Source organism: Cynara cardunculus (genome assembly GCF_001531365.2).
Source record: "Cynara cardunculus var. scolymus isolate 2C chromosome LG 8, CcrdV1, whole genome shotgun sequence".
Taxonomy (NCBI): domain Eukaryota; kingdom Viridiplantae; phylum Streptophyta; class Magnoliopsida; order Asterales; family Asteraceae; genus Cynara; species Cynara cardunculus.
The window spans coordinates 17,132,015-17,143,864 of record NC_037535.1 but is presented as its reverse complement, the minus strand read 5'-3'; the positions used below and the strand labels follow the sequence as shown (position 1 = coordinate 17,143,864).

General features: G+C 33.1%; 1 protein-coding gene across 3 annotated transcripts; it reads left to right on the top strand.

Annotated features, from left to right (window-relative positions):
* Positions 1-2,632: 2,632 nt before the first annotated feature.
* Positions 2,633-8,457, top strand: LOC112516425 (pentatricopeptide repeat-containing protein At1g05600). Of its 3 annotated transcripts, none has more exons than XR_003069602.1 (3): positions 2,633-3,225; positions 4,881-5,159; positions 5,972-6,427. XR_003069602.1 is itself a non-coding variant. In XM_025123458.1 (3 exons), the coding sequence occupies exon 3, from the start codon at positions 6,759-6,761 to the stop codon at positions 8,256-8,258; it is 1,500 nt and encodes a 499-aa protein (XP_024979226.1). In that variant the 5' UTR covers positions 2,633-3,225; positions 4,881-5,159; positions 6,749-6,758; the 3' UTR covers positions 8,259-8,457. The 3 variants fall into 3 exon arrangements, 2 of the variants coding, with proteins under 2 accessions (XP_024979226.1, XP_024979225.1); XM_025123458.1 differs by lacking the exon at positions 5,972-6,427 and adding an exon at positions 6,749-8,457; XM_025123457.1 differs by lacking the exons at positions 2,633-3,225; positions 4,881-5,159; positions 5,972-6,427 and adding an exon at positions 6,593-8,457.
* Positions 8,458-11,850: the final 3,393 nt, after the last annotated feature.

Genomic DNA, 11,850 nt, shown 5'->3' with positions numbered 1-11,850 from the left:
ATTCATTTAAAATAATTTAGAATATTTTTTAAATAAAATAAGTAATTTAATTAAAAAAATAAATTAACATTATATTAATTCATAAAAAATATATTATTTTATATAAAATTTAGTTTATTTAAACAACTAAAAAACGAAAAAAAGATAAAGTGGTGGCCTTGCAAAAGCAATTGCAATAATTGCAAGTGAATTCCTATGCGGCATAGGAATTTTTTTGAAATTCAATTTGAATGCCTGATGGATAATCATTCCGGTCCGAGGTGACAACCAGGGGTGATCATGGGTTGGGTTGATTAAGTTAAAGACATTTGAACAATCCAATTCATTGTTTGTGGTTTGAAAATTTTTAACCCAATCCAACCCAACCCAACCCAAATTGTACGGGTTAGTCGGGTTGATATTTTGGTATATTAAAATATTTCTTCTAATCTTAAATATATTATTTCTCTACTCATAATTTCTTTTTCATCATCAATCATTTAATATAACTTATCCATACTCCTTACGTATATCCTATTCAGTTAATTTTCTCAATTTACGTATATATGTTTACAATTACTGAACATATATACGAATAAGTTATATAGAGATGTGAATAGATTGAAAAGATGTGTATATAAATAGCGTACGTGATAATGTAATTGTCTAGTCTATATATTAATAGAAATTCAACAATCATATTAAATTCAAGAAATTAAATGGATATCGGGTTAATCGTGTTGAATTGAGTTCAAATAATAGTAACCCAATATCTACGGTTTGAAAAATTTACAACTCGATTAGACATCGGGTTGAGTTATTTTATGTTGGGTTGGATTGATCGGGTTTTTAAACACCCCTAATGACGCCTATTCTTAAGAACAAAAAAGACTGAGCTGAAGGAAAGCCCTGTGACTCACTGAAATGATGGCAGGAGGGTCCAACAAAAAGTTAATTCTAATCGATTTTGAAGATTTTAGTGAATAAAGTCAAATTAATTTTGATGTCATTCAAACTCCCGTTGCCTCTTGTTATCCTATCGTTGTACGTTTTTATCACCGTTCATCATCGATGTTAGTCCTTATCACCGATCTCTTTCTTTTTATCTTTTTTCTTTTTCGATTCTCCATTTTTATCTATCTATATGTGCCCATGAAATTGTCGTAGAATAAGAAGAATCGAAAGATAAAAAAAAAAAGATCGATGGCAAGGGCCAACAACAATAATGAACAATATGGAGAATGGACACGAACACGAGCGGATTTATGTTTTGATTTGCGGAGTCAAACGAACCCCGTAAAGTTAAAAAAAGTTGTTTTTTATATCGTAAAATTTAATTTTTGATACTGTATATGTGTTTTGACCCCAATAAGAATAAGGTTTGGAATCTAATTTTTTTTGCCCAAGTTCGTTGTTAGTTTTTTATATAGTTTGTTTTTTTTTTTAACATTAATTGTTAATTATGAATTGTTAGGGTTAGAGTTTGTAGCAAAAGATCGTGTGTGAATGATAGTTAAAGTGAGAAGCGTAAAAAATCTGAATCTTTGATCACCTTTAATCTTAAATTTACACATGAATCACGCTTGATACAGGGATTGATCAGATGCATCTCATCCTAATGGGTGCATCCAAGAGTGGAGATTTCTTCTTATGATTTTTTACTTTAACTCTCATTCTCATCAAAACCTAACCATAGGGTTTGCTAGTTGAACTCAATCTGTTAACTTTTTGTTGTTAATTGTTAAGGTTAGGGTTTATTTGTTGATGTCAAATTGTTAATTTGAATGAGATCCATTTGAAATAATTCTTTTTATTGAGTATTATATAATAATGTTGTTTATATTATATGATATTAAAAAGGTATTCGTATAATGCAGCGAAATACATCTCGATTTTAATGTTTTTTTTTTGTGTCAGTTGATGTTATAATATAATTTTATATGATTTTGAGAAAGCGATAATGTTTTTATTTTTGAATAAAATATAAATATAAAAAATTAAAAAAAATTAATATTAATATTAAACTAACTATTTAAAATTTCTTTTTTACGTATTTTTTTATTTTATTTATTTATTTTTAGTTTAATAATATAATTTTTTATAAAAATAATAATTAAATATTTTGTTATCTTAATTATATTTTAGATTTCTATATTTAAAATGAATGATTATCTTGTATTTGATTATGTTTATTTATATTTAGTTATAATAATTTAAAAATAAAATTTTAATAAATTATATATACGTAAAATTATATGTAATTTAAAATTTTAAGTAATATATATCAATAAACAATACTTTTATACATAAAAAATGATTTTTAAGAAATTTGTTAAATAATTTATACAGAAAACACACACAACCAGATATCGTCATCATCTTCTCCGGCCCTCACTTGACTACCGCATCATCGTTCGATTTCATCCGTGTGACGGTAGCAGCATGACATCGTGACAAATAGCACAACCATCCTCCTCCTTCACCAAATTGGCACCCCCCTTTCTCAAACGTCAAACCCTTGTACTACAAAAAAAAAAACCAGGTGTAGTTCCTTAACCATCATCATCATCATCATCATCATCATCAATCTAGTTGTTTTTTCTTGAAAGGCTATCACATTTTATTCATTGGGAGAGAAAGAAAAACATTACAGAGATGAAATGCTAATCGAAAGCAACCGAACAGAAAAGGTTGGTCATAGGAAAATGGAGAACGACTCATTACCTAATTCTGAAAACCCAGACTGCAATATGTTCCATTAAAACTCCATCGAGATTTAATAATAAAAAAGAATTAATCTTGCCCCCATTCTCCATCTTCCCGTCATCACCGTACAAAAAATTACAGACATGAAATAGAGAGAGGGTCTTGGTCACTGTTGGTTGTTGAGATGGTGGAGAATAAAGCAAAGAGAGAACCAGCGAGTAAACGAGGTGTCTTGGTTATTGGGAGGGATGAAACTAATGAGATAAAAGGAGTGTGATTATTTTGGTTTAGAGACAGAATCCAAATTTGGAACAAACCACAGGGACCAGGAGTCTAATTTACCCAAATATATAATCATTCTTTTGTAAATCGGGTTGCCGGGTTTGGATTATGTGGAAACCGAATTATGTTTCGCCTGAGCCCTGAAAGTGAAAACCTTTGATTTGATACAGCTTCCCTCTTCACCGTCCATCTTTTCCTAACCTGCTTCTCCTTCATTTTCTTTGATTTCATCATTCAACACACTCAGGAAAGAAACAGGTACATGGATTTCGAACATATATATATATATATATATATATATATATAGATATATATTGTTTGTATTGATTTTCTTTTTGCTCGTCTTTCTTTTCATTTTACTATTGTTTGTTTTGCACATGCTTCTTGATTACTATCTATGTTATAAACTTTGATAAGCAACAATTAGAAACAACATGGATGTATGCCAAACCATTTCTATTACTTGCTCCCCTTCCACTGTTTTATTTCTCTTTATCTTGGGAAACCACTGATTTCTATTTGTCGTTATAATTGATCAATTTGTCGTTTTTTGAAATGGGTCGCATTTATGTATTCTATATTTCCATACATTAAATTGAAAAGTATCATCTGTGTGTATACTTGATTGATTTGGAGGTGGGTTTTTAAAGAATAATGTCATTTATGACAATTTGAACATGCAGATCAGGTGTTCGATAGAATGCCTCAATTATATATTGTTTAGACATTCATTGAAGTCCCCATGCATTGAGGAGAAAACCCCTTGCATAAACAATACATTATCTGATACTATGCCTCAAGTCATGAAGAGTAGAACTACTCTTGCTTTCATGTTTGCTGCAAACTCCATTACTTCTTCTACATCCTTGTCTGAGCCCTTGACCAAACCAACAACATGAACAGTAGAATCTTCTGGTTGCGCAGAAATTGGTCCACTACATTGTGGTCTTCCGTGTTTGCTGATGGTCATTTGCAGAAACCACTTTAGAGGCAATAACTTCCACTCGTTCATCATCACTTGGTTTTTCTTCTGTGAGGGCTTTAATCTGAGTCATCTTTCTTTCTTCCTGATCTTCTGTTGTAGTAGTCTTTGTTGTGTTGGTATTTTCATCAGCAGTGGCCATGGGAACTGAGAGTGCTTGGAAAAGTATCCACACTCATTGGTCGATATATAAGTTCCTAGTTGTGTATTTACAGTTTCTGCCACATGGCTGCTAGTTTCAAGGTGTTGATTAGGCCCAGATTCAAGTTGGTTCACGTTGTTCCAGAGTTCACTTCACAATGCATCATCTTCTCTTTCACCTTTCTGCAGGAAATTTGAGCATGCTTACAGCTCATACATAGGAACTGTTATGTTGTCAGAATAAACTATAAAACATACATATCGTTATAACAACTTAACAAGGAAACAAATATATAGGCACTTCTGCATATATACCGGTCATTGAACTCATAACTTGTATGGAGAATATTATTGTCTTGGGAAGCTTCCATTCTGAACTTAGAGAAGCAGTACTGTCCTGCTGCAATGAATTAGTTGCTTTGGGTAAATATTTTTAATTTTTATGCTACTAGATGTGGTATTATGGCATTCGAATGTCACTTGGCCTACCTGCTGCTTTGGTAGGAATACTTGAGAAATCCACTTGCCCTTTGTCTTTCTTCCATCCCTATGTTGGTAAATAGTACTTCCTCAAGTGTATAAGAAAAAAACAAACATTTTATTTATTTATTTTGTGTTGCTTAAAAGTACATTTTCTTTTCTTGGGTCAGTTCTTTATTTAGATTGCAATTTCTATCAATTTAGAATACTTATAAACAACCATATTTCATTCGGCACTAAATCATACACAAGGTTGAATGGTAATTTGTTTGTCAATTCAAACACTTATTAAACGGTCTTTTTCATTCAGGACCTGATCTGGAAAGAGCCTCTGAATCATACAGGCACTGTTATTCAATCATTCAGAATCAATCAAACATACCCTTTCCTTTCTTTTCTTGCTTTATATTCTATACAAACACTACAGCAGGTCAGCACTCAACAGCCTTCAGCCAGCAACCGGCCAATCCTTGCTTTTGTTGTTGATTGGTCTCCGACAGTGAGCTCCGGCTAGCCCCTGCTTGTGGCCCCAACCCTGCACCTGTCTCCCATCCCCCTCATTGTTGCTACTTTCAAATAGAAGTTCAAGGTAATCACTAATCTGTCCAAATTTTTATACCTATTTTTTCCAAGATACATAAAGTTTTCTGCTGATTTTACATTTCTATGAGTTTAGCGTTTAAGTTGTTTTTTAGTTTTGTTACTGTGTATGCATGATTTGTTGCTAACTATGTTACTGTGTACTCATAATTCATTTTGTTGCTTATTCGGTTTTATTGAAACCCGACCTAATTAAGCCGAATTGCTTTTTGGGTAATTCGGTTCGGATGACGGGTGCTTTGGGGAAATGGGCAGACCCAATTAACTCGAATTTGTAAACCCGCAAAACAGATTATCCCCTGTCCGATTAACATCCCTAATGCTTTTTTTCTCCCTCTTGGATTGCCAAGTTAAAATAACATACAAGTAGGGGAGAGAAACAAAGAACTTTTGCAGTTTAGAAAAGGGTAGGCGCCACCCTGTGGAGTGCCCCCACAGCATCTGTCCCATGGTCATCATGGTAAAGAAACATAGAACTTTTGGGGATTATAAGTCTTAACATCTTGCTTCCCCTAGCCTGTGAACTTTTGGGGATTATACGGCTTAACATTCATCTCTAGCTAATTCTTGTTTACGAAAACCAATTTCCCTCTCTATTATATCTGAATTTGCTCACAATTTTGGTTTAAGTTTGTAAGTTTTAGAGAGGCAGGAGAGAGACAAAGGAGAAGAGAAACTTTTAGGCCATCTTACGTTTCAAAGCATAACAAATTGAAGATTTATTTGTTAAAATGGTTTTATGATATTTGATTCTTTGACCTCTCTTTAATCCCTATACCGATATATAGCTGCTGTGTGCAGGGGATGGAGCTGCAGCTGTCGCTTGTACCATATGAAAAACCCATACCAATCAACCCTAAAGCTATCTAGGACCACTCTTAGAGATAAGAAGTAAAAACATTGGACTAAGACCTATATACTAAAGTAAATATGTTGGTATATTAATAGATGTAATGAGATCTCTTTGGGAGTTCTGTTATAGTTTTATACTTTAGTTACAGATTTTTGATCCGCTTTTGGTTGTGACATGTCCCGTCTTAGGACTAGTAGGACAGGGGTGTTACGAATTATGGTTCTTTCTTGATGATGTTCAGGTTTTTCCATTTAATCCGAAAGTCAAGGCAAGAATGACTTTGGAGGTTATATTTCAAAGATTATTAATCAAGTCATATAACATCACCTTATTACTCCTGTATGAGAAAAGGAGTTTTTGATTTTTGATTCAGGATGTTACATTGACCTGGTTTTTGTTGCAAATTTAACACCAATTTTTGCCATGATCACCATGTTAGCACTTTTTTCTGAAACATCATAGGATGCACTTCAATGTTTAAAATAAAAAAAATGCCTGCTTGATTTCCAGAGTCAAAGTGTACACTTTTTGGGGATAACTATATTGATTCATTTAGTTTTATTTGCCACCCATGTTTAGAGGTTACGGCCTGGGTGGTGGTTTTTTACTACCTATATATAAAATATGTTTCTCCATGTGAAGCTTGCATTTTGTAAATACCTGCATCTGATGGCTTCATCATAAACTGAACTGTAATTATTTATGACTGCATTTTACGTCTCCAGATTAAGGTACATGAGTATCAGATGGCCACGGATATTGACGCCAACATACTTGTCTCAGATCATTCGGAACCAAAAGAACTCATTGAAAGCCCTTCATATATTTAATGAAGCAAGAAACAAATATCCAAATTACCGTCACAATGGTCTTGTATATGCCACCATGATCAACAAACTTGGCATGTCAGATCGAATTGTTGATATGAAAGAAGTGATTAATCAGATGAAAGATGATTCATGTGAGTGCCAAGATTCAGTCTTTTCAGGTGCAATTAAGACCTATGCAAAAGCTGGAATGCTGAACGAAGCCATCTCTCTCTTTAGAAATCTTCATCAATTCAACTGTGTAAATTGGACAGAATCTTTTAATACCATACTGCAGATAATGGTGAAGGAATCCAACATTGAATCTGCTCATCGTCTTTTTCTGGAGAACTTTAGCAGGTGGGAAGTGAAATCTCGAACCCATTCTTTAAGCTGGCTGATTGATGTTCTCTGTCAAAAGAAACGTTCTGATCTTGCACTACAAATCTTTCAAGAAAACAATAATTGCTACTGTTATCCAACCCGGGACACCTATCGAGTTCTAATGAAAGGTTTGTGCGAAGATGGAAGAATTAACGAAGCAATTCATTTGTTATACTCAATGTTTTGGCGAATCTCCAGAAAGGGAAGCGGTGAAGATGTCTTAATATATAGAATCCTCTTAGATACATTATGTGCATATGGGCATGTTGAAGAAGCAGCCGATATTCTCAATAAGGTCTTGAGGAAAGGTCTGAAAGCTCCCAAGAGGAAACGTATGCAACTAGATTTTACCAGGTGTCGAAATGGTAGAGATATAGAAAGTGCCAAGAGTTTAATTACTGAATCCCTAATTAAAGGTGTGATTCCCAGTTATGATAGTTATAATTCAATGGCTGTAGAACTTTACGCAGAGGGTAATCTGAGTGGTGCAGATAAAGTCGTTCAAGAAATGCACGATCAAGGATTCAGACCAACGGCGCTGATTTATGAAGCTAAGGTGATAGCTTTATGTAGGAAAGGTCTGATTGATGAGGCAGAAAAGGTTATTTCAAAAGAAATGGTGGAGGCAAACTGTGTTCCAACTGTTGGTTTATATAACAGTGTGATTAAAGGTCTTTGTAGTGCTAATAGATCCACAGAGGCTCTTGGATATCTAAAGAAGATGAGTAGGCAGTTGGGCTGTGTTCCTAATAAGGAGACTTATTCCATATTGGTGGATGGGCTTTGTGAAGATGGGACTTATATTGAAGCAAGTGAAGTTATGGAGAAAATGTTAGTCAAGTCATATTGGCCAAATACTGATACTTTTGGTAGAGTTATTAGAGGTCTTTGCTTGATGGGCAGACCATATGAAGCAGTTATATGGCTGGAAGAGATGGTTAGCCAAGAAAAGATGCCCGAGTTTTCTGCATGGACTTCCCTTGTCGATTCCGTTGTTTATGATGCAATTGATGTTGAGGTTTTATCTGAAATCATCGAGTCCTAAGAGATTTGCTCATCCCACATACACCTGATGACAAAACGTTGTCTGGAGTTTATCGTATCTCTTGGAAATCGTGGATGTTCTTGTGTTTCGTGCTGTCTAAAGTTAAGTTTGCAAGCCTCTTACCAATTTCCATTATTCAAGCTTTTATAAAGTTCCTGTGTCTTGCTCGATGTTATGAATTGTTCTTTAGTACTATTGTTAACTTGCTAAAAGTGTTAAAGTGTGATGGTCTGGGGGTTCAAGCCACTTGACACACCCCGCTTGGATAACATGGATGTAATCTTTTTAATATGCTCGAAAATGGATACTTATTCCTACCCCATGCAACTTAAGAGGAGAGACAGGACGTGTGCCCGTCGTATAAGCGTGGCACTTGAGAAATGTGGAGGAGTGCTTGTCAAAAACCTCTGCCCGGGTGACTCTTAGTTGATGGTTGGATGTGAAGACATCATTTTCTAAGCTGCTTGATCTACTGCTGCAACATCACCTTGAGTTGATGTATGTTGCAACAACTGTCCACCAGATCGAGATCGAGATTTAAAATTATATACCACTCGAGGCTTTCTTCACTTCAATCGGCAAAGGGGAAAGTGATATCATGTAGAATTGGGATGCCGACTCCGTCTTAGCTTTGGATTTGATCTTTAAACATTTTGCGAGACACATTCCAATTGCAATCTTCGGATTTCATCTTTTGGCACTGATCTCGTGGTAATGTGACACGTTTCCCGATACGATGGCTTCATGGCACACATTTCAATTGCAATCTTCGACTTTCGTCTTTTGACATTGATCTGGTGGCAATGTGGCACATTTCCCGAGACAATGACTTCATGGATCATTTGACCAAACATGTTTTTACTTGATTCCTATAATAAATATGCACATTAAGTAGAATTATTAATAGATTAAACATTTCGACTCTTTGTAACCATCAAAACAAATATATAGATATGTGGCACTAGTGTACCTAACAATATTGATTATCAAATCATTTTATTATCATATATTTTTGACAATGACATACTTATCCTACAATACATTATGTCTTTTATCCAATTTTAATTTAAAAAATTCTTATTGATTATCAAATTCTTTTTTAGAAAGTTTAAGGAAAAATTAAAAAAAAAAACCCGAAAGAACGATTACATTTTCAATGATTAAGTACCTGAACTATTTTTTTAAGGGGGAGGCTAATGGCACCCCTACCCCTTACTAATGTCACCCCTATCGCCTATATAATAATTCCTTTTTTGTTTTCCTTTTGTGTTTTTGTCTTTTTGTTGTCTTTTTCTTTGTTATATTAATATTCTTTTACTTATTTTATTTAATTATAAATACATTACTATTATAAAAATTATTTATTATTTTGGAAAAAAAATATTACTAAAAAATATTATTTTTTTATCATAAATTCTATAAAAAAAATATATATGTTTTATTTTCTTTTTTAATGTTTTTCTTAAAATAAGTTAACTACATATAAATTCAGTATAATAATAATATTATTAGATCTTTACGTATTATAAAAAGATTTATTTAACTACTATCTAGATAGATTAAAAATCGGGAAAACCGTGACTTCGTTTTTCTACTTATTTGATCTGTAAGGCAAGCAAATCATGATATGTAGTATTTTTCGGTTGAAATGATCCAAATAACCAATTTTTAACAGTTCGATGATTTATTTATTAAAAAATGTATGTAAGGATGATTTTTTTTGTAAATAACTATGACTCAGTGAGTTATACGATATTAACTCTTTTATTTTATTTTCTTCACAATCTTTTACTTAAATCATTTTAAAAATATTAAAATAATCCAAGAAATTTGAAATATTAATTTCTATAAAAGTGATTACATTTTTCAAGTCATTTTATAAAAATAACTTCTAAATTATACAATTTTAAAAAGGTTAAAATAATTTAAGTAACCAACTCATTCATTTAATTATTCAAAAAAAAAAAAATGCAACGACTTAATCAATTAATATAAAAAGAGTTCAACAACTTATTCAATAAAAAAAGTTCAAGATAATTCAAAATGGAACAATTTCTTTAATTTTCTGAAATTTTTTCCTTATTTAAATTTAACTAAACATAAAAATTAGTTTTTTGGATTAAACTATTTTAAGTTTTGTAATGTCCCAGCCCACACATTGCATGTAATACATATTTCATACCAAAGAAATACATATTCATATACATTCGGGTCCACTAGTACAAGAAATCTATTATGACCAAACACAAGGTCCAAAAATTCAAAATACAATCTTGTACTAATCATCAGAGCTACGCATCGAATGCAAATCTTCACCCAAAATACATGTAAGAAAAAGCGCTAAATCTTTTCATTTCCTTTACCTTCCACACCTCCTGCAATACACATTTTAAAATCACAAAACGAGGGTTAGACTATAAAGTCTAGTGAGATACCCTATTCATGTTATTGCAGGGTGAAGGATCACCAAAACTTTTGCAAAATCAAGTATTCATATAAATAACAAATATATGAATCCATAATATCAAATACCAAATCATTTCTCAAATTCAAGCTATCACTTAGCTTATTCAAATCTCATACCTTTTGAACCAATCAGGTTCTATATAATGCCACTTTTTAAACCTTTTTCTCAATAACGAGGTTTAACAAAGTTTCAGGCAAAACAAATCTTTTCTCCACAATAACATCCAATCTATGATTTCCAAATAAGAACCTTGATCCTAAATCCTTAAATCACAAAGAAATAAAGATTCCAGATCTAGGTAGTCTCAAAGGATATAATAGAAAGAGTTATATAAAACCACACACACAGACAATGCCACCCTTATATCCAATGGACACCTCTCATTGATATGCCACCCTTATAACAAATGGACACCTCTCCTTGATATGCCACCCTTATAACAAATGGACACCTCTCCTTGATATGCCACATTTATAACAAATGGACATCTCTCCTTGATATGCCACCCTTATAACAAATGGACACCTCTSCTTGATATGCCACCCTTATTTCTTCAAAACATTTATAAAATAATTCCAAATAGACCGCAGTCATTGGAAACATTTTCAGATCAAAAACATTTATATCAAAACTTTATTTTATGATAAAATAACAATTTTCATCAAGCCACAAAATATCATTTCAAATTTGATCAACAAGTCCGATCAATCAAATCCGGTCAACACTCATCCGGATAACAAGTCCGGTCAACACTCATCCGGATAACAAGTCCGGTCAACCAAATCCGGTCAACACTCATCCGGATAACAAGTCCGGTCAACAATCCGATTAAGCCTCATCCGTATTACACTTGGAATAAAATCCGTTTTGTTGTCCGAATATCTAATCCGGTCAACATACCATACTTAAAATAATTTCACACTTTAATCGAATATCTAATCCGGTCAATCATACCACACACTTACTAATCGGTTAAACACTTAGAACAATTTCAAGTTTGTCCGGATAACAAATCCGGACACTAGTCCATTCAACTCTCATCCGGTTTAAAGATAAACCGTTCAACCCTCAACCGGTTTAACCAACTCCGGACAACAAACCGCTCACGGCTTGTCCGGTTTATAC

Excerpts from the sequence above, each read along its gene's own strand:
- LOC112516425 (XM_025123457.1), top strand. The coding sequence starts at position 6,726 with ATGACTGCATTTTACGTCTCCAGATTAAGGTACATGAGTATCAGATGG.